General features: G+C 32.4%; 6 protein-coding genes across 10 annotated transcripts; 3 read left to right on the top strand and 3 right to left on the bottom strand.

The window, feature by feature from the left end:
• Positions 1 to 1,728: 1,728 nt before the first annotated feature.
• On the bottom strand, positions 1,729 to 3,126 carry LOC125053960 (NAD-dependent protein deacylase Sirt4). Its single transcript, XM_047655595.1, has 4 exons — positions 2,817 to 3,126; positions 2,547 to 2,737; positions 2,248 to 2,475; positions 1,729 to 2,136 (listed from the first exon to the last, which is right to left on the bottom strand). The coding sequence occupies exons 1-4, from the start codon at positions 2,986 to 2,988 to the stop codon at positions 1,810 to 1,812; spliced, it is 918 nt and encodes a 305-aa protein (XP_047511551.1). The 5' UTR covers positions 2,989 to 3,126; the 3' UTR covers positions 1,729 to 1,809.
• A 718-nt stretch (positions 3,127 to 3,844) lies between these two features.
• Positions 3,845 to 4,933, top strand: LOC125053880 (elongator complex protein 5). The gene has a single exon (XM_047655488.1). It carries the CDS (start codon positions 4,042 to 4,044, stop codon positions 4,786 to 4,788), a length of 747 nt encoding a protein of 248 aa, XP_047511444.1. The 5' UTR covers positions 3,845 to 4,041; the 3' UTR covers positions 4,789 to 4,933.
• A 1,226-nt stretch (positions 4,934 to 6,159) lies between these two features.
• Positions 6,160 to 11,928, bottom strand: LOC125053551 (eukaryotic translation initiation factor 4H). Of its 3 annotated transcripts, none has more exons than XM_047654939.1 (6): positions 11,795 to 11,928; positions 11,369 to 11,492; positions 10,156 to 10,337; positions 8,937 to 9,079; positions 6,850 to 7,035; positions 6,160 to 6,633 (listed from the first exon to the last, which is right to left on the bottom strand). In XM_047654939.1, the coding sequence occupies exons 1-6, from the start codon at positions 11,830 to 11,832 to the stop codon at positions 6,491 to 6,493; spliced, it is 816 nt and encodes a 271-aa protein (XP_047510895.1). In that variant the 5' UTR covers positions 11,833 to 11,928; the 3' UTR covers positions 6,160 to 6,490. The 3 variants fall into 3 exon arrangements, with proteins under 3 accessions (XP_047510895.1, XP_047510896.1, XP_047510897.1); XM_047654940.1 differs by having other exon boundaries at positions 9,003 to 9,079; XM_047654941.1 differs by having other exon boundaries at positions 11,369 to 11,526; positions 11,795 to 11,885.
• Positions 11,929 to 12,229: 301 nt separating this feature from the next.
• Positions 12,230 to 18,194, top strand: LOC125053550 (myb-binding protein 1A-like protein). The gene is made up of 6 exons (XM_047654938.1): positions 12,230 to 12,491; positions 12,565 to 12,750; positions 12,852 to 13,034; positions 14,192 to 14,398; positions 14,876 to 15,623; positions 16,191 to 18,194. The coding sequence occupies exons 1-6, from the start codon at positions 12,348 to 12,350 to the stop codon at positions 18,092 to 18,094; spliced, it is 3,372 nt and encodes a 1,123-aa protein (XP_047510894.1). The 5' UTR covers positions 12,230 to 12,347; the 3' UTR covers positions 18,095 to 18,194.
• A 1,807-nt stretch (positions 18,195 to 20,001) lies between these two features.
• On the top strand, positions 20,002 to 22,687 carry LOC125053759 (ubiquitin-conjugating enzyme E2 G1). Of its 3 annotated transcripts, XR_007117620.1 has the most exons (6): positions 20,002 to 20,163; positions 20,503 to 20,605; positions 20,725 to 20,822; positions 21,019 to 21,197; positions 21,404 to 21,557; positions 21,634 to 22,687. XR_007117620.1 is itself a non-coding variant. In XM_047655296.1 (5 exons), the coding sequence occupies exons 1-5, from the start codon at positions 20,118 to 20,120 to the stop codon at positions 21,712 to 21,714; spliced, it is 507 nt and encodes a 168-aa protein (XP_047511252.1). In that variant the 5' UTR covers positions 20,002 to 20,117; the 3' UTR covers positions 21,715 to 22,687. The 3 variants fall into 3 exon arrangements, 2 of the variants coding, with proteins under 2 accessions (XP_047511252.1, XP_047511251.1); XM_047655296.1 differs by lacking the exon at positions 21,404 to 21,557; XM_047655295.1 differs by having other exon boundaries at positions 21,404 to 22,687.
• A 63-nt stretch (positions 22,688 to 22,750) lies between these two features.
• LOC125053758 (cell cycle checkpoint control protein RAD9A) lies at positions 22,751 to 24,346 on the bottom strand. The gene is made up of 3 exons (XM_047655294.1): positions 24,154 to 24,346; positions 23,678 to 24,083; positions 22,751 to 23,580 (listed from the first exon to the last, which is right to left on the bottom strand). Exons 1-3 carry the CDS (start codon positions 24,185 to 24,187, stop codon positions 22,821 to 22,823), a joined length of 1,200 nt encoding a protein of 399 aa, XP_047511250.1. The 5' UTR covers positions 24,188 to 24,346; the 3' UTR covers positions 22,751 to 22,820.
• Between the last annotated feature and the right edge of the window lie 1,625 nt (positions 24,347 to 25,971).

Genomic DNA, 25,971 nt, shown 5'->3' with positions numbered 1-25,971 from the left:
ATAGTGTTCTCAAATATTGATCAAATATTACATATTTTAATATGGTTTAAAATAAGTAGAAATGACAGAAAATGGTAATGTTATTTAAATTTAGATTGTATTTTTGAATGACTTGTTATCATAAAAATGATGCATGTTGAGTACTGTTCGATTAATTAACTGTTTAAAGAAGAACGTACGTTAAATACTGAAACGGTAACTTAGGGCTGACTGAAGGAAAAAATATAGATAAGTGTATAACTACAGCCCTGCGATTCTGTAACTCACTTTTCGAACTCACACAGCGGTTTTCGGACCGGCCGGCGCGGCGGTCGCTCTCAAATCAGTCGTGAAGCAGTCATTTTATGATTTGGCATTCTGAAAAGCATGTAGTTTATTGTTTATTAGAATGCCAAATCATAAAGTGACTGCTTCACGACTGATTTGAGAGCGACCGCCGCGCCGGTGCGAAAACCGCTGTGTGAGTTCGAAAAGTGAGTTACAGAATTGCAGGGCTGTAGTTGTCAAACAGAACTCGTCAGTTTCTAATTTGTAGCAGCCCACCGAGATCTACGGGCTTTGATGTAATCTTAATAATGTGTTAAACTCAATTATAGTTAGATTTCATGTTGTTTAAGACTTTAGTGTTACGATAATAAAATCACTGCCAGACGCAGGCTCCATAAAATAATGTAAGACTGTAGTATTCAGTAATTACTAAATTAGAAATTCACGTTTTCTATTCTTTTTCAAGCCTACAAATAATAAATCTATAAAAATGTAATATAAAAAGAAATTTTACAATTTCGATGAGTACCTATTTTCATTTAAAGGAACTAAACTGAAAATGCATATTTACATTTTTATAGTATTGTTATTTGTGAATCCATATAAGATATATATTTAAAATATGTTTTCTTCTTATAAATTCTGCTGATTTTAAGTTGTGTAATTGATACTGAATAAAAACAAGGCTGAGGAAAAATATATAGGTTACTATTGAAATGACAAGTACTAAGTGATATATTTTTCATACAAAAACCTTGCACAGACATTGGCATTTAAAACTGTCAAATAGAGCAGTAGGTTCAGTGTGTTACCACTTTAATTAAAAAACACTAAACTTAGAAAAACTTTTCATCAATCTTTGATTCCAATGAATTTGCGTCATATCAAACAACACTTTATTTAGGAAAAACTTTGCATAAAAAGGTTAAACTTATTTTTTTTTAAATTACAATTTGCTTTTGGAAATCATGCCTTATTAAGAATTTGTTGTTAAAAAATAAATTTGCTGACTTTGTAAGTATCGTTTTAAGAAGCACTAATTAGTATTTGTAGTTCAAATGACTCTGTAGGTTAAGGTTACCAATGTTTTAAATTATATTTAATTTTTGACATGTAGAGAATTAAATTGATATGCATTAAAAATCAGCCTTTTTCCTTCATAAAAGAACTCAAGTATGCTGTAAATTCATCAACTTTTATGATAAACTAAATGATTTACATTTCCAACAATATGTTATGATTTATTGGATATCCTTCACATATTTCTCAGTGTTGAGGTATTTTGTTAGATTAGATGATTTTAATATTAGAAAGAACTCCAACCAACCATCGTTTACTATAAGTCCTAAACCCCTAGTGCTACTTTGTAAGTTGCATATTTTGTGTAAAAAAAAATGTTTTTTTTTTAACATTAAGAAGCCATTGTACATTTCATTCTTTCTTTTATAATAAAATTTGAAAAACTGGAAAATATATTTATTTTATCCTTATAATTCATCTAATGAGGTAACAAAATCAATTAAAGCCAGCTAAAACAGCAAATCAAGAACAAATTTGACTGCATATTTCACTGAGTATATCACCACATTTTGTTGCTACTTTGATGTCTACAATGTCATCTGCTCTTGTTGGTCCTATGTTTAGTAATGCTATTTTTTTACCCTCTTCTTTAGCTTGTAAAATGATTCTATAACTTGAGTATACAGTTAAACTAGAACCAAGTACAAATACAGCATCACTCTTCGTTACATGTTCAGTTACCTTCTTCACTCGTTCCTTAGGGACATTATCACCAAAAAAAACTATGTCGGGTTTAAGTGGTCCCTTACATAGTGGGCATAGAGGTGCACGAAATCTATCTACTTGTTCCTGAAAAAGTCAATAATTAGTTTCTGCTAATATTTAAAAATGATCTATATAAATAATAGTAAGCTGTAGCATTAGATTGTAATGTGACAAAAAAAGGAGCAACTATTATACCTTTGAGAGCTCCACGTCACCGTCAGGCCTTATCATACTGAAACTGCTTTCCATATCAGAATTGTTATGTAACAACTCATCTTGCAATCTAAATCTATCTATCTCATATGGGCAATTTAAACATTTTACTATGTAGCCAGAACCATGAAGTTCTATGACATTTTTTGAGCCAGCTTTGTGATGTAGCCTATCCACATTTTGTGTAACTACTGCAGAGACTTTTCCAGCCTGTAAAAATATTAATGAAATTTTTTTATAGCATATATCTCTATTTTCTCAAAATAATAAATATGCATTACCTTTTCCAGATCTTTGATAGAAAAATGTGTAGCATTTGGTTGTATTGCACTGAATCTAGGCCATCCTACAAAATTCCTTGCCCAATATCTCTGTCTAACTTTCGGATATTTTACAAAGTCTTGATATTGTATAGGTTTGTGATTAGTTCTGGCATACAAGCCAACCTCTTCAGATCTGTAGTCAGGTATTCCTTATAAAATCATCATCCAAATAATAGAGAAAATTATTTATTTGAGATACATTATCAAAGTTATGTTTATTAAACTCACCAGATTCTGTTGATATTCCAGCACCAGTAAGTGCTAGAACATTTTTGTGTTCTCGTAAAAAGTTTAATAAATGGTTAAGATCCTTAGTGTCAGGTGGCTTGTATGCAGGTACGTAAATAATTTGCCTTAATGCGTTATTGTGATGAAAAAATTTAGCTATAGATATCTGCATTTTATTTAAGTAAGAAAGTATGTATATAAATAGTGTTTGACACAATTTTTAAGAATATGAAAATTGAAAACATTGGGCTTTAGGGAAAAGCATCACAGATCATTAAACAATTTAGTATTTACTCAGATTAAGTGCTAAATTTAACATCAAGACTACAGAGTACAGAGCTACAGGCCGGGATTGGGTTGCCCGTCGCGTCTATTGTCTATTTATTCTGAATATCTATAATAATTATGACAATATTATCTAAACAATCTAATTTAAAAGTATTGCTTATGATATCATACTTTTATATATATATGTTAACGTAAAATTGTAAAAACCGTTAGATTGTAATCTATCGGTTATCGGTCATCGGTATTCGGTAGATTGTACTACACTAACTTAGTTATCATTCAAACTTCTTTGGTCAATTACAGATTAATTTTACTTCCCAACAATTTCATATAACTACCGAATAATAATACGTTAAATTGCAAGCAGTATGTTGAGTTGACAATCTTTCGACAGTTTACAATCTCGCGAGATAGATTACAATCTAACGGTTTTTACAATTTTACGGTGACATATACGTTGTGCTTTCATGCGATGGCCAAGTCAATATATTTATTTATAACATAAAAGATTTTTAAAAATTTTATGGTCTATAAGATATTGTTATTTTAGCCAATTACTTAATAGCTTAAGACAGAAAGTCCCTTAAGTAGGTAGGGAATTAATAAATTAACCGATTCATATTATATGGATCTCACAACTTTTCACGGTAGAAGGACTGAGTTGCGAGAGATTTTTTTACAAGTAATGTAATGATGGCTCATGGCATTCAAAATTGGGGTATATCGCTATTCGTGAACAATTACTTTTTATTTTGCGTCCCAAAACATTATGATATTTTTTAAATAACTATCTAGAGTTAAAATATTTTTTTAGACCTAGTAGTGCAATGGATTTCTAGTCTGTGGCGAAAAATATAAAAGTTTAGAATTTTACAAACACTAAAATATTGGTTAGGACTTAGGTACGTGATCAGTGTTCTTACCATATAATAATAAAATGACATTATTTAAACTGAAATCGGCAACAACAATACTAATTGAAGAAGATAACAATAAAAACTGCTTACCACTCCTTTATGAACTAGTAAAAGATGATAACAACGTGAACATGTTTTGCTTTGATCAGCCAGTTTCTGCTTGGCAAGGAATTTTTATGAACAAACATATTAATTGTTATAAAGAAGTACCAACAAATTTTGTAACTCTAAAGGAAAATACGACTATAATAATTGATTCGGTAAACCAAATGGCTCTTACACTAGGTTGGAATAAATGTCTTAAACAGTTAAGGGATTTCCAGCTTAACCTTAATGTGACTAAACTGGTATTAATATTACACAAAGATTGCATTTTACTTAATTCAAAGCTCCAAATTAATTTGATTCATATGACTCATGCAATTGTAAGTTTCTATCCAAATCAGAGCAATAAACTAAGCATACAAATAAAGAAAGCAGGTAAATTTATTAAAAGTGATGAAACTTATTGTTATGATTCAAAAATAGGCTGTGTAAAACTTACACCAATCGTCAAACTAAGTAAGAAAGATGAAGTAGAGAAGGTTGCTCCAACTAACTTAACTACATTTAAAATTGAGACCGATCAAATATCACAATTGGAGAAAAATAAATTGAAGTTACCATATATGAGTAAAATAAATGAAGGTCAAGGAAGAGTGTTTTATGAACCTGACGCAGTTGATGACTGGGATGATGAAGATCCAGATGATGATCTAGATATATAAAAACTTTTGATATGATTGTATTGAGAATTGAAATAGGATGCAGGGAGGATTCTGGTTTCAGGGAATCTTTAAACTTATCACCTATATACTGCCAGTAAATAGACTCAGCCTTAATTAGTGCATATTGGCCTTTCTTTACTTATTACATTTAAAGTATATTTTTCACTAGCCAGATAACCCTTTTATTATTGTATTATTCAGAACTAATCTTTATATATTTGACCAGCTGATCTTGTATGTTTAAAATGATAAACATGCATCCAAACTTTTCCTTTAATAATATAAGTAGCACAAGTACGAAGGAGAAAAATAAAACATCATCTACAAAGAATTTATTTTTATTATTTTTCTATAACCTGTTACAATTTTGCGATTTTTTTTACTGCCACGTTTCATGAAATTACACACATTAAAGTATAGAGTAGAAATCATGTACATGGAAGATAATTTATATATAAATGAATCATTGGTGATTCGAACTTACTTACTTTGTTAGAACAATTTTCAAAACCTAACAACTTAAAACAAAAGAAAATGGTGTAGAGACACCTAAAATATCCTATGAGAAAATGAAGATGTGGGTTTATAGAATGAGTAAAGCAAATCAACAATAACCTTGGTATTATGCAAATTGATAACTTATCCATTGAAGTTTATAGGCTGGCAATGGTGAGAGTACTATATTCAACCATACACAAAATTAAGGTACTCTATCAATAGATATAACAAAGCTAACAAAATATACCATAAAAATGATTTACAACCTCACAACCTAACAAAATACTTCCAGTACATTTACAAGTTGTTTCTGAAACTTCATTTAAATAATGGAACATACATAGAATAGCAGGCGAGATAGGACGATACATGTACACAGAATGAAACTTTATCTAACTTAAGCCTTTTTTATCCCCTCACATATTCAACTCTTTATATACATAGATTTAACTCAAGCACATTAGGCCCACAAAATTTCAAGTCAAAAAGTCAAAAGTGTAACACAATTTCGTATTTAAAATATTATAGATTAACTTGTTTGTCTTATGCGTCATCCTTAAAAGATTAAGTTAAAAACCGTGCGATTGTAAAAAAAATATATTTTAAACTTACTATTTTGGATGCCTACCCAAAATATTTGTCACAGTTACATAAAACAATTTTTTTGATATCTTACATTATTTTACTTAGACCTAGATGACATGGATTATTGAATATATTTCATATAATGTATGGTAATTTATAACAGGTACATATTCTTATAGAGAATCACTGTAATTTGAAATATTAAAAATAACAAATTTACTGTGTCATATAAGTCTGAAATAAAATATTGTACCAAGGTACCAAATACTGTAGTAATATATATACATAATATATAATAAGTTTTTATTTCCAAATCCTATTTTAATGTAGACAGATGGAAAAAAAGCTGTTACAGAAAAGCGACAAGCAAAAAAATTACTTGCATTTACTACATTTTTAACCAAAAAAGTGTTTTGTAATTATCAAACCATAAGAAAACACTTAACAGACAAATAATTAAAACTTATAAAAAACCGTCCCTTACAGGTTCCCGAAGCAAAGTTATGTGTCTCTACACATAGCACATGTTATTTTCATGGCAGTTCACCAGGTTATATGATATGATTTTATAAGAGTTGATACACGTGAGGGTATTATCGGCTTTTATTAGAGCTTGTATCTACTCCCTCATCTCTTTAAGTCGTTCCTCCCGCGGTCGCGCGCCGCCGAATATGGAAGAGGCCTGACTTGTGGCCGCCAGTGAGTTAACTGGCTCCTTAACTGTTCTTGGCTCTAGTTTTAGTTTTGGCCTACCAGTGGTATCTGCGAAAATATTTTATCAAACTATAATGCTTTTAATTTAATTTTGATTGAAATAGTTAATGAATATAGTTGTTCTAACATTCTTGTTTTTTTATGTAATAGGAGGCAAACGGGCAGGAGGCTCACCTGATGTTAAGTGATACCGCGGCCCATGGACACTCACATTGCCAGAAGAAAGAAATATTACAAGACCTACTGGTTCAAACTGATACATACCAGGCCTAGCGGGCGGCATATCGTCAAAGTTCCTCCTTGGGCGTGGAGCTCCACCAGGGGGCGGGGCAGGCCCCGAGCGCCCCATTCGGCCCCAGTCGCCCGGACGGGGTTCCTCTGAGGACCCACGTGGGCCCCGCTCGGTCCATCTTTCACCACCAGGGCCTCCTCCTCCTCCTCGCTCGCGGTCTGAAGGTATAATTATGTATAAAGCCCATACCGATTTGTTGGTTAGATATGACCACGAAGCACTTAATACAAATAATCAACGCAATTTTTTTTCAAACATGTTAGATCGAATATAATGGTTCTACAGTTATTATCTATTATACAAATACAACATCCATAACAAGACCCAATATTTTTCAAAAAAGGTTTGAAGAAATATCCTATTAACAAAACTATCATTTTGTCTAGTGTCAATCCTTAGAATGTGTTATTCATAATAAGGTCTGACATTTTACTTTTGTTTAACCTAATGTTATCTTGGTGTTTTAATTATTTTTATATGCTTAACCAATCTACACGTATATTATAAAGAAAAGGATTTTATTGTTTGTTTGCATTAATAGGCTCCAAAACTACTTCTGCACCAATTTGATAACCTTTCAACATTAGAAACCAGCATTATCCCAGATGAACGTAGGCTACAGAATTTTTTAATGAAAATCCAGGATACCAATGAAAACCTTAAGTGTAACCCAAGATGTAAATAAATACTAGGAATCTTAGAAAAATAGAAAAACGATACTGATAAAGATAGATATAGATATGTACATATTATGTAAAATAAAGCCGTGCGAAGCCGGGACTGAAAGCTATAGATAAAATCATGAACTTAGATGTTTTCTCAGAAATATAAAAACATTGAGAAAATTTTCGAAGAGCGTGATTTTTAACTATTTTAATAGTGTATTTATATTTTATATAACTAAATACTTATTAAGGCTATTAATGTATTCATCAATTAATTTTAATGAAGATACAACGAACGTCAATAAATCACCATATTAATTTTCAAGCAGGATTATAAAAGAAGGTCCATTTACAGAGTTTTAAACTAATATACACAATAAGCCGGCTGCACACTTGCGAGATATTGGCGACTCGTGGCTTCATCAATGGTAGCCATCCAAATACAAATATCTTGATTTAGTTGCTACCTACATTTACTACTGCAAGTTGGACGTGATTGGAGAGAGCGGGACTTACTTTATGTGCCTACCAAAATGTATTTTAATATTACATATTATTTATATACATAATATTATATATATATATATATGTATATAAATAATAATCATACCGGTATAAATTTAAGTAATTCTTAAGTGTCCGCTAAAAGTAGCAATGTATGATTTTTTACTTTTTAACTTCTGTATAGGTTAGGTTATATATTTAATTTTTTGCTTATCCAATCCCACTTTTGGATTACAATTGATTGTATTTGATAAAATTATCTATAGTCGTTACTTCACTCAGTCACACAAAAACCCACCAGTCGTTAACAACAAAGTGAGCGAGCGCGAGTGTGGTTGATAATTATAGCATTAAAAACTGACAAAAAGCGGACGCAACGAGGCGACACAACATTTCATGATAAGCACACAATATACAAGTGTATGTTTAAATATTGATGACCTAATGAAATACTTAGTACAAGTTAGTAGTTAATGAAAAAAGCAATTGGCATAAATGAAAAAGGAAATTATAGAAAGACTTGTCTATTAAACACATTTTGTTTATGATGCAATTGTAAAATAATTTTTAAATTTTTCTTTCTTGAAATCAGTAATACCTAGTTTCCTTCTTGGTACCAAATCTACCAAAAAAAATGAACCAAAAGTAGTAGCTAATAAAAATTAAGAACTCCGTACATACTAAGATATTTAAGACAAGTCTTCCTTATCCAAAAAGACAGAAAATTGACTGAGCAAAACTAATTATTTATTTAAAGAATTATTGCATATAATAATTCTATATTATGAACTTGAAGACAGTTCCCGGTACTTTCTAGCTACTGCATCCCTTCTTGTATCAAATCTGGCTGCTCAGTTTATTCTCTGTGGTATGAATGTTAGTGATGTTACCATGTGTGAACCCTCCACCCTGGTTCCTCGGGCCGCGACCGACGGCATCGAAGTGGTCGTACGTACCACGGCCTCCATCCCGTCTGAATCCCCCACGACCACCATCGCGTCCACCATCTCGCCGACCCCGGTCGAAACCTCCCCTGAAATATGATCAAAAAGAGTTATTACAACCTATGGTGGCAATGTTTATCATGCTAAATGTCTTCTAAGTGGGCTGAGCCTACTTATCTCAATGTAATGCAGACAACCTGCAAATGTAAATGGTGCAGAGCGATGTCAGTTATGGGAGCGTTCAAGTATAACGTATACGTAAGTATAAGTTTGTGGACCCCCCCCCCCATGTAACGTGCCGTAACGTTTCTCTGTACACAAGTATAGTAAAACATTTCGTGACCACCTAGTGACTCTTTATACTTAAAAGTTACCATTATGTGGTGTAAAGTACTGGAAAGTCGAAAATAATATTATAACGAGTAATTCAATCCCCGCCTCGCATCGTTACGTTTTATAAAAGCGCCCCCCAATTCGTTACATAATACTTGAACGCTCCCTATCACTTAATTAGTTAATAGGTTTGACAGCAGCCAACAAATTCGGTGTATGGCTGCCGGGCATGATCAAACTTAAAAAATGATAAGGCAAACAATTGTAAAATTTTCTTCTAATAGTTTATATTATTAGATAAACAACACTTAGATTTGTTTCAGATTTGATTTTACTTTGATCAAATTCTCTAAGTCTGTGTAGGTTCCTAATTCATTAATCATAATTTAGCAAAAATTGCATATTTACAAAATAGGTCAAATAATTAGATTAAGATTAGATGTGCATGGATACCTGAACTACCAAATGTGATTGATTTAGAACTAGACATTGACATAACACGATTGACGAACACAAGTAATTCTTTAGCCAATTGCCAACAAAAACTGTGCAAATTAAATGATAGACAACACCTTTTCCTTTTATTATCCAGGGCTAAACTTACACTTGTTTTCCTTACATATTAAATATAATAGAAATGTTAAAATATGAATAAAGAATGTTTTGTGGGTAAAACAATATACACAATGTATTATGACATCAGAATCTAACTAGGCTGCTAATCATTCAACCTTGTAGTTAACCTTGCACAAATTTACAGGTGTCATATTTATATCAAACAAACTCTCCTATTAATCTTAGTAAAATGACTCAAGTAAATTTAATTACTCACCTATCATTTCTCTTTTCTTCGGCTACATCAATTTTAACACAGTTTCCATCTACATTAAGGGCACCATTCATTTCAATTGCCTTGATCAAATCATCCAAATATTCAAATTCCACATAGCAGAAGCCTTTGAATTTATCAGTTTCCTTATCCATTACTAACCTCACATTTTTAATTTTCAGGTCCTGAAATTTTTTATATAAATATATTAGACACTTATAGTGATAAATTTACTACACCCAGAAACTGTGTAACTCAGTTGTAGCCTAGTCATAAGGCCAGGTTTGGACTAAGTTTTAAAAATATATTACTAATATTTAATATCAGTATACTTATTTAATAGTAAGCAAATAACAAATGCATGTAGTCAAACTTTTTAAAAAAGTACAAACTTTTAAAAAAAGTACAAACTTTTAAAAAAAAAGTTTCTCAAAGTAGTTATCAATGTAGAAATAGCATGAATTTTGCCTAACAATTAGTTTAACTGTTTAAAACATAAAAGATTTAACTTTTCTTATAGAAGGTATTAATTATAAAGATAAATTAACTGAAACATCAACTCGCATGAAAAATAAGGCTAGCTTACAGTTTGCTTAATATAAGTGAAGCCTTACAAATTTATTACATCTGCTAAGCTAGACATATTTACAACTGTCTTAATATGTTTTATGATTTAGTAGTACACATAATTATGATAATTATGATGGAGTCCAAGGATCTGATTCTGTATATATTACTGGTTGCAGTCCAAAAATTTATTGAAATAATTGTTTAGTATTTCATTATAAACTCCAAAACACATTAACACTTTGTAATTAAGGGACAATACGTTTCAATAGTGTTGTCATCATGAGAAATTGAAGTAGTGCCCAGTGTTTTAAAGTAGTATCATATCTAAAATACTACATATACATTCCATAGTAAGTGTAGTAAACTAAAATAAAAAAGCAGTTTGTGAGGCCAAGGCTCACTTTGTGTTCCTGTGGCAGCTGAGTAAGTATACACACTCCAAAACATTGATCCTAGCTAAATCTTTAATGATAAAAAGGAACATGAATGATATAGATTTATATTTTTATAAAACTCTTATCCCAATTAAGATTATTTAATATCTAATGTGAATTGAAGTTTCACATTAGATATTAAATAGATAAAAAAATCAGTTCATTCTTATGAATGTATAATTATTATTATTAAGAATGGTAATAATACTTACGGGAAAGATTCTGTTAATATCTCCTTGTATAATTCCGGATGGTAGATTTCCAACATAGGCTTTGTAAGGTGGCTCTGTAGGCAAGGGGCGACCGCCGGCGGTCCTTCTCCCGCCACCGTAATCCCTGAACAATCACGACAACCGTGCTATATTATAACCTATAATACTAAATCAATGAACAAAACACATCTTTAACTTGATGATAATTGTTATGCGGATATTATTACAGTTCAATCAATTCATGTAAGGACGAACTCATAGTTAAAAAAGCATTTTCTTTCAATGTTATCGCACCGTCAAAAAAATGTGTTTTTCTGCTGAAAATGTTGGGTGTTGTACAAAGTTACTATGTAGAAATTTATTAGTTATCCTAAAACAATGCTCCCTGTAAAATTCATGCAAAATACACATTGAAATAATAAATACCTCGGATTTCCATCATCAAAACCACTACGACCTGCCATGTTTAGAAACACAGAATACTAATTTTTGCGCGCGCATTGCTTTCTAGAAGTGGTATTTTTGCTGGACTTGAATTACAAGCTCAATCGGGCGTTGTGTAATTTATAAATCTAAGAATATTTTTAACTGATATATATTGATCTATAAAATAAGAAATATTACTTTCATATTATTTAAAATGTAATTTTTTCTAGAATAATTTAATGTTTAATATTTTTTGAAAATTAAAATTGTATCTAATACAAGTCACAGCGTTTATCTGTAGTCTTGATATTATGTTAGACAGAAAATTTATGTAGAATATAATATATAGTGGCACTGTCAAAACTTTTTATGCTATTGTGCTTAGAGCTGTGGTGCTGTGTGGTGATTGGTAAATGCGTACCCGGTACCGACTACCGAGTGCCTTATTCCATGTGCCATTTCATTTCTCATGTCACCCATGTGGTCTGCATTAGACATTCTGAATTCAGATGTTTTAAATCAAGGTAAATGAAAATATGATAAATTGGTTAAAATGAAAGACGAAACAACGTTAGAAAAGCCGAGAAAAGAGGTGGCATCATCTATACTAGAAGCATTCGATTCATTAAAATCCAATAAACACGATGAAAAAGTAACTGCTGGAGCCAGAATAATTTTGCAATTACAATTAAGTGAGGTTAGTTTTTTGTAAATAAATTATTTTTCCTTAATATTCTTAAAAGAAATACCAAGAACTTAAAATTTTACAGAATGCAAAGGATATACAATACTCTTTACGAAGGATAATACGCAGTCTTGGAGCAAATACACCTGAGTTAAGAACAGGTTATTTTGCCGCACTTGTCAGCCTTTTGTCCAAGTTTCCAGACATTACAGTTACTCAATTATTGGAACTAACAAAGAAAGAGTTGCATGCAAGTGGCTCATCTAAAAGCGTAAGTTTTAAATGTAGTAAAAAACTTCTAGTAAGGAATGACTATTAGTATTATAAATAAAAACAACTTTTGTGTAATTTATGTTTTGAATCTTTATTCAGGAAGTTGGAGATGTGTCTCTTGGTCAGATACTTGTTTGTGGAGCAATATTTAGGTCTCAATTAATGCTTAAATGTAGTGAAGAGGAACAAAAGCAAACAATACAAATATTGCAAAATGCAAGTACTAAAAAAGTATATTTGAGCACCATCGCAACACTCATACTCCTGGACTTTGTAAGAGAAGTAAGTATCTGGATAAATGTGTTCTGCTATCTACTAAAACTTCCAGATATAAATTTTCATGGGTGTAATCTATATACATTATATAGGTCATATCAGCAAAAATATTATATTTTATTAGCAGGTTATGGTGAGTATCTTGTTGTATGGCTTTCAGTTTCAATTCTGTATAGGCTCTATGTAACAAAACTATAGGGACTGTGCACTTTCTGGCATAATACAATTAATGTTATATGAACAGAACCATTACAATGTATGGTTAGTATGGTCAAAGCCAACCAAAGTTGAGTAATTTGTAAATCATACTTGGCAACTTTAACTCCGACCATGCTTACTAGGGTTCGTGGGATTGTGTGGTCCAGAGTACTAATAGGCCTACTAGGTCTTTCTTTGTGTCCTACCGTTGCTTTTGTTGGATGCTACAGATTCCATTCCTGACTCTGTTGCCGAATTTCTGTGTTCTGCAGGGTGTGGAAGTGTTTATTCTAATTTCTGAGGTGATATGGTTGTTTCTCTGGTTTAAACGAGAATGCCACCAGCGAAGATAAAAATCCAGGTTGTTCAAACAGGAGATTGCAAGAGAAAAGTCAGACCACATTGCTAGATTTGGTGAGAGAGGGGCCCGCTCCCTTCAGAGACTCGAGCATTCTGGTCTCCCCCCCAAGCTGTCTAAGGGAATTTATGTCAGCCCTCCTTTCCACCCCTGCACAGGGAGCTAGCCCATACCAGGAAGGAGAAATTCGAGCTTTTTGGCTGTCTCTTCGCGTCCAACTCGACTTTGGTTGACCAAGGGAGGCACCAGCAACCATTTTCCTATGTGATCAATTGTGTTATGTGCGCTCCTCAGTTGGCTCTGTCCTATCGAGGCTTTTCCGAAACCTCTACTCGCTGCACACTTTCGCTAAGTCGTGGAAATTAACATTACCATTAATGCAGTGCAAACATTTAGCACTTTTTATAAACTTAATTAAAACATTAATAAAGTTTTTAAAAGATAAATTACTCATATTATAGCTCTACCACAGAAAAAAAATAAATGTTCTGGGAGTAATAGGTCAAGTAGAATCAAGTAAAAATAAAAGTTATCCAAAACATATGCTGTCTTACACAAAATAGCAAAGCAATATTCTGTGATAAATATTTAATAATGTTTGTTTCAGATAAGTGAAGAACAATTTTCAAGTATTGTGTGGCAAACTATCAAACCTAACTTTAAAAAGGAAATAAAGGAGCACACACTTGATTCTCTGTATTTTCTTTTGGTGGTCAGTTCAAAATTTCCTAATACAGTGAAAGTGAGAAAATTATGTGGGGTTCCTGAAATACTACATGATGACCACATAGCTGATATTTGTGATAAACTTTTGGTATGTCTTAATTCTTATTAAGACTTTGTTACCTGACCTACTTAACTATGTTAAACAGATTAATTGATTTATATTTAAAATTAATAATAAGAGTAAAAAGTGTGAAATCACTTTTACCTAGTTTAAAGCTTCATGTTTCTTGCCATTCAGTTGATGTTTATATTTAAAAAAAAGTTTTCTCTGTAGTTTGATAAGAACTATGTTTCTGAATACAAATTTGTAAACTTTGCTTAGCCACGATTCGGCTTACCCCAGACTTTGACCTCCTTAGACCTTACTATAACGTCTCTGAATCTCAGCCATCTAATAGCATGCATTATTATGCTGTTTTGTTACTATACACTCAGTATTTTATCAATATTGCATTTATCATATTGGTATTGCAAATCATTATGTGCCATCTAGAAAAAACTCAACTAGATTTGTTGCTTAAATTTTGCAGAGTTCACAAAAAAATTATAATATTGCTTTTTTCAGGAGGGAATTGACTTTTCATCTGTAAATCATCCCATCTATGAAGAAGTAGGGAAACAAATAGCTAAATTGCCCCAACTTTTGACATTTTGGTCAAAAATTGATGATCAACTTATAAAGCACAATCGTAACAGGGAGCTTGTGGCCATCAATATTCTAAATGCTATTCTACTAAATCTAGACAAAAATGTGGAAGTCATACCAGATTTACTAAGCAAAAACTTTTTCAAACTCTTCTTAGACTGGTTCAAAGGCCTTCAGACAGCTAGCAAAGTGAGAAATCGTAATGAAAATGAAGATGATCAAAAAATTATGATTAAAAAAGAAAAAGAAATCCTTAATTCACTTGTTAAAGCTTTAAAATCTGATTCAGTTACAAACCATTTAAGAGTGACCGTTTTAAAGAAATTATTGTTTAATCCAGGAGAGATTAATTTTACCGATCTAACTGGAACTAACATTGTTAAATTGATAAGTATGGATTTAGATAAAGATGGAGTTAAAAAGATGGCTAAACTATTGAAAAAAGTTCTTCTTAATACTTCAAAGAAAACTGTAAAAGAAGATGTTGAACGGCACTGGTTTAATAACGAAAGGGTAAAAGCTGCAGAGTTGATATCTTTACTAGTAAGCCATGAAGCAGTTAAAGATGATACAGAATTCAAAATTAATTATATGCAGCTGTTAATGTGTTTCGGATTCTTCAAAATTAGTGGTGAAGACAATGTTGCTGTAAGCAGCGAATTAGCAGGTACATATTTATATTAGAAAATCGTGTGTGTACTTATGTACGCGCGTTAGAAGTTATACTTTTTTGGCGTAATCATTTTCTTCGAGCACTTTAGAGGGACGTTTTCCTCTTCGAATTGCATTTTTATTGTCAATTTTAATGGTCACTTCCAATCGAAACAATATAATATGTCATGATATTTCACAATAAACACTTTGTAAAATAAAAATATCATATCATGATAAAAAATCACATTGCAACGGATTTTTTCGTTTATAAATAATTATTTTGGTTTAAATAAGGACGACTCTGATAAACACTACGCCATGAAAGACAATGCAACTTGTCGATAAAACAGAGCAAACGCCAACGAGCGACCCAGACTGTTTTACCGACGTTTGAACAGATTTTTAGGGTGTCGGTTTTTTGTGACGGAGTGCGCGCGCATCGTAAAAATTTATTCTCATCATTTTTCTCTAACGCGCCAAAAGAAGTATAACTTCAAATTTCATAATTTAGTTACCATGCTTTTTTTAATTTCTAAGGAAATCTGTGTCCAAAATGAAACCATTATTTTTTACTTTTCAGGATCAATAAAATCATGCTTTTATCGTTGTTTTACTTCAAGATTCACAAATGTGGATAATCTTGTGACAGTTTTATCAGCCCTATGTCACTTTATATCAAAGGTAATGCAAAAAGAACAAGTGAAGGAAAAGTTAGAAAAACAATTTTCAAAAGAGAACTTTGTTTGTTGGGACATGCTGATGGAGACATGTGACAAAATTGAAAAGAATGGTTCAAAAGCTAAGGTTGACATGGTGTTTCTTATTTTACTTTACCAACTGGGTTTGTTCTTATTCTCAGAACCTACACATGTGAAGGTTGCACGCAGTTCAATAAAAGAACTAAAAGACTGCTACGATCACTACAAAATGAGAAACAAGAAATCTAAAAAAGCAAACCAGTTAACTGAAGATGAGCCAGAATGGATTGAAGTAATGATTGAAATATTGTTATCGATACTCTCCATTGAGTCCAGTGTTCTACGTTCAGTTGTGCAATGTGTATTTCGACTATTGTGGGAATATCTTACACCATCATCAATTGAACAAATAATATCTATATTGGACCCTAATAGTGAAGAGAACCCATTGACCCAAGACAGTGATTCAGAGGATGAAAATAATGATGAAGAATTGAAAACTGATGACATAAAAGAGAATGGCGATGCAGTGAATAGTGAGAATGATGACAGTAGCGAAGATAGTGATCAGATTGACGATGATGAAAATGAAGACGATGAACTAAAAGATCCTGAACAGCTTAGAATAGCGATTCAGAAGGCGTTAGGAAGTGCCGCTGTCGATAATGATGCAGAAAGCATAAATGCAGATGACATAGATGAAGAAGAAGGAAAAAAACTGGATGAAGCACTCGCTGAAGCTTTTAAACAACACAGTCAAGGAAAAAATAAAAAGTCAAAAAAAGAACGCAGGAACAAAAAAACGTTATCAGATTTTAGAATCAGAGCATTAGATTTGGTTGATATTTACCTAGAAAAAGATCCATCAATGGATATATGCTTAAGTATGATAGCACCCCTTACTAGAGCTCTAGAATTTTGTATGCAAGATAATCAATTAAATGAGTTAGAAAGCAGAATTAGAAAAACTATAAAAACATTAGCTAAAGTTAGGAAATTTGCATCCGTTGATGGTATTACATTAAATATTCTAAGTGACTATTTAAAATCAATTATTGAAAAAGGATCAAGATCCCATTTTATGTATCAAGCTCTTGGTGATGTCATAACTAATTTCTCAAGTTTTATTCTTCATTGTTCACAAAAACTAGAAACCGTTACTAAAAAGTCTCCAAAAAAACAGAATGCTTGTCCTATAGAAGAAATACTTAAAAACACACTTCAAGATTTCTTTACCAACCGTAGCTGTGTATTACCAATAATATTCTTTCACAGTATCCTACAATTAGACTGGAAAGGCATATATGAACTTGTACCTATTATAATAAGTAATGTTTTTGATGAAAACATCCGTCAGTTTCGTCGTAATGAAGGTCTAGAATTATTGATAGGTTTTTATAGAGGCCTTAATAGAAATAAACCCAATGATGACAATTTTAAAAACAATTTAAAAGATATAGAAACGGATTTCAGAAGTAAATTGAAAGTAGCTAAAGATAACATTTCATATACAGTAAAAAAGAATTTTATAACTTTGTTAAAGAAATTTGTTAATATCATAAGATCATTTCACGAAAGTAGCCACATTGATACGGAATTGGACTACAAAAATTTATTGGAAGATATAAGTAAGATAAAGAAAACAGAAAAAACTACCGAGGATAATCAAGGTCCAGTAAAAAGTCAACAAAATGGTAAAAATTCAAAAAAGAATAAGAAAAAACGTAAAAGTATGCAATCGGATGCTGACGCACCAAACATAAAGAAGACAAAAAACGGGATATAAATAGAAAATGAATTTATTTTTCGTAAACAATTATATGTAATTGACTTTTCGTCCTTTTGAGATATGAATAAATATTTTGTTTAAAAGAGGTGTATTTTCACTAATGTGTTTAGAATTTTCGTACGAAGCATAACCAATATGTATGTTACAATGCCCCTTTAGGTATATTACAAAATCAGGATAGTTTTGTATAATATCTGTACAATTTTTGAATGGTCACATAATATGATGTGATAATAAAAATATCTATCGAAAATCATCTGTTTTTCCATGGGTTTATTAACGCGCAAATGACTATGATACTATATGGGACCGGAGATTTTTCTTTATATATATATTTTTAGGCGCTAAACAATTTTAGTAACTATAATCAGTGGCGTTATACCATTTGGGGCCCGTGGCAAATTCTTTCGATGGGGCCCTATCAGTAAAAATCGTCACGTTGTCACTCAGTTTAATTTTAATACAATTTGATATTTTCAGAGTACTCAATTAGGTACACGTTGTATATATCCCACTAATGGCCGTAGTCCTCTCTTAGGCGAGAGGGAATGGTCTGTAGTCCCCACGCTAGCCCAATATCGCCTTCACATAAATCCATCGAACATATTAATATCTCTTGGGCAGGGGCCCGTGGCATTTTGCCAGCCCTGCCACCCTATTGTTACGCCACTGACTATAAGCAACCATAAACTCACCACCCGATCGTCGATGCCGTAACCCGTAACGTGGGTACGTACGTGATTGGTACACGGATTCATAGCGAGCACAGTCGTATGGGCGATGATTTTTAAAACACGTTTTTTTTTGTGGGACAGGAGGCCAACGAACAGGCGGGTCAGTTAAAGTTAAGTGCACACCTGCGAATTCGTAACGGTTCGGAAATACCTGGAATGGCATCTGCTTCCATAAATCGTGTGCAAATTCGCATTCTGTCTTGACCGTCAATGATGAAATTAATCTCCATGATATATATAATAATTAATAAACTATTCATAACAAATGATATAGAAGATGCATAGAGAGCCTACATCTCTACGCAACACCAAGAGATTCAGCTGATCAGAAATAACTAGCTTGTCGACGATTCAAGCCGCGTTGGATGTGGTGCCTTCCAAGAGTTGGTAAAAGTACTCCACGTGGGGCCGGGAGTATTAAGTGAGAGCTTGGAGTATTGTCGCGCCATGCTGAGCACACCAAGCATCTACTTCTACCAAGATGGCTATGGAACTGAACGGCGCTCGATATGTCGACACGATAAGGCTTTTAGTTTCCACGAATAATGGTGTTATTATTAAGGGATTCTGTTTAGCAGAAAACGCACTTGTGTTTTTTTAGGGTTAAATTTGACTAAATTAAACCGACCCCGGTCCAAGACATCAAGTACCTAGGTCTCTTTTTCAGTTCCCGTTGTCCCGACACCGCTCGACATAAATTCCTTGCAAAAAAAATTTGCAAGAGGTTATTACAAACAGACAATACTCACAAAACATTTTTTAGTTCTAAAATAATAGTTTCCAAAGCTGTTTTTATAATAGTTATGTAAATCCTTATCCAAATAAATACATTATCCTAAACAAGTATTTGATTGGCCTTGAAATACATAATGTGATTTCAATGAATACCAATAAAATATCAAAGTATTAAAATAACTCGACAACTAAATAATGGTCAAGAACCATTATTTAGTTGTCGAGTTGTCGCTTGCATTTATGATCAGCAAAGATTTTTTATTGTGCCATATATTTAGATTGTAATTTACTTAATCTTTTCGATAGCTTCATTGATTCATCTATTAATTTAATAACAACGTAAGTAAAAATATAGTACATAAAAGTAGATGGCGTAGTTGTACCTTTGAAAAATAAATAATCTGTTCTAAACTAGTACAATATGCAATGTCTGTGGATACACCGGAAACAAGCACAGCTCATATGTTTCACAATCCCAAAACTCAGCCAGCCATCTTTTGTGAAAAATCATTTTTTTCGTGTCGTCAGGGTAAATTTCATAATTGTAATTAATGTCAGAGCCACAGTCTTCGCTGTTGTTAAAAAAGCAACTTGCAGGTAAATACTCATTGGTGTTATAAATAAATAATTATACATATAATAGTTGCTGGCCAAGCACGAAGCAACTCCGAATTCGTGCAATCATTGACCTTAGCGAATGGTATTTTAGGTTCTAATACATGATAAAATTATATGTACAGTCACTTTACATTGTTTTATCCAAAATCGGACTATGTATGAGTTAAATCTTTAATAAAATTTTAAATAAAATCAATATTCATCTGCTGACAGTCGGTAGTCGCGAGACAAAAAGGAGAGTTGATACTCGTGTTCTTTTGGCAAAATCTTGTAGCATAATAAATAATCATGTTCAATGAATGGGTTTATGATTTTCAGAACTAAACAAAAATCCAGTGGAAGGATTTTCTGCTGGTTTGATAGATGACAATGACATATATAGATGGGAAGTCCTCATTATTGGCCCACCAGACACATTGTAGTGAGTAGGATACGAAATAAACTATTAATAAATTGAGACATTTTTAGTCTATTTGTTTGACTATGACTTGTTTCATTATTATTTTTAGAGCATTTACAATCAACTTTTTTTAATTACAGTGAGGGTGGATTCTTCAAAGCACACTTATATTTTCCTAAAGAATACCCTTTGAGACCCCCGCGAATGAAATTTGTAACTGAAATTTGGCATCCAAATAGTAAGTAATTTTTTCCTAGATTTTAAAACTATACAAATATATCTGTCTTACTGTGTTTTTATAATATGTCTTTATATGCAGCGTTAGTGATCTATCTTCCAACACAAATAATGACTTTCACCAGAAATTAAACAAAAAATAAAGTATATTAGGGTAATTAAACTGTTGATTTCATTCTGCACGTTCACATTTTTAGTTGAAAAGAATGGTGACGTCTGCATTTCAATATTGCATGAGCCTGGAGATGATAAATGGGGCTATGAAAAAGCGTCAGAGCGGTGGCTTCCAGTACACACTGTTGAAACAATCTTAATTAGTGTTATTTCAATGTTGGCTGACCCTAATGATGAAAGTCCTGCTAATGTAGATGCAGCGGTAAGATCCATCTGTAGTATAATTAAAAAATAATAATAATAAATTCAAAAATAGAGTAAATTCTTATATGAAAACTAAAGCAAATGCTTGTAGCTATTTTGTTTCTTGCATGTAAAGCTTAATTGCTTTGAGGAAATACATATATCACAAATTTTACACATTATCAACATTACCTAATTATATACATTTTCATGTTACATCCACAGAAAGAATGGAGAGAAAGATATTCGGATTTCAAAAAGAAAGTCGCCAGATGTGTTAGGAAAAGTCAAGAAGATTGCTTTTAGGAGAAAACAAGATAACGAGTGCAGAAAAAGGGACACATGACAACAATTTAATGAATCAGCATAATATCACTAGGTCACACACTCCAAATGGCACACCCATAAACTAAAGTAGGTTGTTGATGTGTGCTTATTGTAATTGTTTTTTACAGAAAGAATGGCGAGAGTCATATTTGGAGTTTAAAAGAAAAGTAGCACAATGTGTGAGAAAAAGTCAAGAGGATTGTTCCTAAATAGTGCCCTTTTTCATTGATTAGTTTGGATAGTGAGTGATTTGTGATGCATACAAGCATTGTTGTGACTCATGGTTATACAATTTAAAATGCCCTCCCAACTGGGCCAGAGACAATATTGAATTTAAATGAAATACTTATTATAATAAAAAGGTATCGCTGCCGTATTCTAAAGATTAAATTTAAAGTAGAAATCAAGATCTTTTTCATCTTTTTTAAGACAGTATAGGTAGCTATGTTATATGAATAAAACGTGTACCATAACTTTTTTATAGAAAGCAATTAAAACAAATATTTTATTCAAAAGGCACTCGTAAAATTCAAGTGAGATCTCTTTTTAGGTGAAACCAAAAGATAAAAATGTAATTGCTGTCTAAAACTATTTTTACACATATTGTCTGTAAATTTGAGTTACCTAAAGTGACCAGTTGTCATTACTGATTAAACAATTAATGATTGAGTTTAGTTTATTTCTTAGAATTAATTTTTAGTGAATTGTTGCTATTTTGATTTTTGTAAAACGTTATTTGCACCTTGCCCCAATAATATATTGCACATGTTCATAGAACAAGGGAATTCATCTAGTTTATCAAAAATCTAATAGATGCTTTAAAAGATTAAATTAAGAATGTACTACACTTATAACAATTGCTTCTCTAAATTAAGGACAGAGTTAATGCAAGAAATGTAACAATTTTTAAATTGGGCTTTATAAGAATAATGTTTAATATATCACCATTTTTAGGGTTAAATAATTATTTTGTATTTAATTTTCTGTGGTAAATGTTTAATATACATAATATCTTAAATAGAAATGGTTCCTGTGACAATGATCAAAATATAGCAATACATAAAAAATAAATTTTGTTATGTAATTAAACTGCATGACAACACCCTTAAAATATTGATTTGTAAGGTGTGTACATTTGCTCTGTATGTATATTTTTTAATATAAAATCATAATGCAGTGTAATGATATTTTATTTTTCAAATTCCAGTACTTCCAAAAATGTTATTTAAAAAAAAAATTACCTCATATTAGCATTCAAAACTAACTTTATTGTGAATTATTAATCAAAAAGTAAACTACTAAATACTACATTATTTTATTCACTATCTGAGTTTTCTGCTAAAACTAAACCTTGAATACTTCTAGGATCAAATGTGCTTTCAAAGCACCTTTTAAATATAGCCTTAATCTTTATTTTAGAGGTTGGGGATCCGGGTATAATATTATCACATTCCATATTATCATGTAGTATACTTTGGCTACCAGTTGTTTTATTATTATGTACTAAGTTGTCAATGTTATTTAAATCTTTTTCTATTGGTATGTCTATATAATTAAAAAGATGAGAATCGTCATCTAGACATTTAGATAAATCTACATCTAAATGAAGTTTTTTCTTTATAGGGCTATTTGATTTACTATGCACCTCCTTTCTTTTTCTTTCAACAGATGAACTGTTTGGTGTTGATGAGGCTTGAGTGTTCGTATCAGGTTTAGAGGTAGCTAATACAAAATGTGCTTCAAATGTGGTACCATTGTGAACTATAAACACAATTGGCTTCCCTGTTATTTCAAATTGTAGCTGTAGAGGCAAACTTAATGCTTCAGCAAATGCTAATAAAGCTTTAAATTCTTTTAAAGTAAAAGTAATTATTGTTTCTGTTCCAATTACATAACTGTCAAACTCTGATGGTTTAATGTTAATCTGAGTTCTAATTACTTTTGTTAAATCAATGTTGCAATCAATATAGTTACGCATGATGAAAGAGTTTGAATTTGCTTCAATTGTTACTTGATCATCTGAACTTTGAAAATTTCCTAAAGCTTCTGTAAATATTTTTTGTGAACATGTTATCCTGTAAAATAAATAGTTAAAGTATCATTGCAGAGTCTAAAAATTTTAAATTTAAAAAATAATAAGTCATAAATTAATAATAAATAAATGTTAAGTACCTGTTGTGCACTAAATCCTTAGAGTAAACTGCTTGCATTGCTTTACAGTCTAATATAGAAACAAAATGTGTCTTAACAATACCATGCTTGCATTTTACAATAAATATTAGTTTACATGACTCAGGGTCTAGTTTTATTTCTAAGTTTTCTACTTGTTTGTCCATATGTGTAGGGGATTTAAAAGCATTAAGAGCACTCTTCATAGATATTTTACATTTTAATCCCTCTTTATCATCAGTTGAATAGAAGTTATAATTAAAATATGAGAAGAAAACCTTGTTAAACTTAATCATGGCATAAGCTGATTCAGTTGCATTTAGTGTCCTTAAAAGAATTGCATCCGGCGACGATTCTAAATATAATTCATCTCCGAATCTCGCTAAAGCATGAATAGTTCTACCTAAAACTAAAACCACACGTTTATATATCTAAGTCATAGCTATTAATTTGAGTTTAATTTTAATGTATTTTTAAACCTTTAACATTAGGCCCAGGAATGTGACATTTCATTTTTACTCTTTAAGTAAGTTAACAGTTTATTCATTAAGAGGGTCCCGTCGTTTTTTCTTTTAAACTATTCCAATTTTTTCGCTAAAATAGTAATAAATTCATTTCAAAACAAACATTTCTTTTTCAACACCTTATTGTTATTTGTCAGTTGTCAGTTTGTCACCACAGCTTACGCGTTGACACATGATTGACTCCATAGGTGATTCACCTCGAACTCGAAAGTAAAAAACTTGCAAAATCTATATGAAAATAAAATATGATTTGATTATTAAACGTGATTTGGACTCAAGAATAAATAATGAACTAGATTAAGAAAATACAATAAATTTGATTCATTTTTTTATATTATACTATGATTGTCATTTGTGCAGTTAATTTTTAATCACAATAATTAATTCGGTAGACAATCTATTTCGTGGTTTTTAATAGTTAAATTAGTGAAAATATATGCTGATTTGCTCAACATTTGCAGACTAAAATAAGAACAAAGACATTAATAGAATATAAGAAAATATTTAATGGTAGCTGTACACACTCGGCGAGACACCCCGAGACAGGCCGAGGGCGAGAGTGTACAGTAGAGCTCTCGTCTCGCCTCGCTTCCTCGCAGTCGGTCTCGCCTCTCTCGGTCGCCTGTCGGTTTTTTGCGCACGAGTCAAAGGGTCTCGCGAGTAAAACGAGAGCGACCTGTACACACTCGTTCAATCACTTGCTCGATGACTGTGGTTGTGACAGGACGTATCGCACAATGTGGTCTAACGAACGCGAATTAGAGTTTTTGGAGTGTTACCAAAGGGAATCGTTGTTATGGAATCCGAAGGATGTAGGACACAAAAATAAACAATCTCTACATGATGCTTGGATGCGAATTAGCCGGCCGATCGATATCCCAATTGAGGAACTAAAGAAAAAGCGAGATTCACTCATGGCTACGTACCGTGGACATAAAAGAAAGATTAATGCATCTATACAATCAGGCGTTGCTTATTGCACAAAGACAAACAGCAGCAGCGGTTTCCACGTCCATTATTAACGGTGTTTTAAATACAAATAACGTAACGAGTGTGTACAGGCTGCGCTCTTCTCTCGGTCCTCTCGGTCGAGACTCTCGGCGAGAGGCTCTCGCCGAGTGTGTACAGCCACCATCAGATTCACTTGGTTCTCTTATTACGCTCGTGTAGCTTAGCTTCCATTTTGTTTTACGAATAATATCATCATTATACCATTCCGGATACGTAATTATGTTTTGAGTGTACATATCCTTTTAGGGTTTCTTTTGGCACACACCGTCAAAGATAGTATTTAAAAAATTGTTTAGTGGCATCAGTTTAATTTCAATATTAGTCTACTTTGTAAAGGCTTATGCTTGGTTCGACTCTTCAATCGAACTGAGAGCCGCTTCTTTGCTCATTTTTATCCGCTCTTTTACTTTCACGGCCTGCTGGTGCAGGATGGCACTGGGGCTGGCGTATAGCCCTTGGTGTGGTGGAGACGAGTCTTAATCGTTGTCTTGGTCCATCCGTTGTGAGTGGCGTCAGGCAAATTCGTGGCTCGCGATCCAGGCCCGCTGACGGCGAGATGATCTGAGGATAAAGCTGCGTTATCTGTTCTTACCCGGTATCTTGTCCGGTGGTGATACCCGCGCGAACTGTTACGCGGGAAGTCTCGTATCTAGAATGCCACAGAGCGAGGTGCTGGCGGTGCGGGATGCGGGACGCGCCCGCCTGCTTGAACATGTAGCTGGTTGACCGTACGACGAAATCATCGATGATCTCTAGGGGTAG

This window comes from Pieris napi, chromosome 11 (genome assembly GCF_905475465.1).
Source record: "Pieris napi chromosome 11, ilPieNapi1.2, whole genome shotgun sequence".
Classification (NCBI taxonomy): domain Eukaryota; kingdom Metazoa; phylum Arthropoda; class Insecta; order Lepidoptera; family Pieridae; genus Pieris; species Pieris napi.
This window is presented reverse-complemented; position numbering and strand designations above follow the sequence as displayed.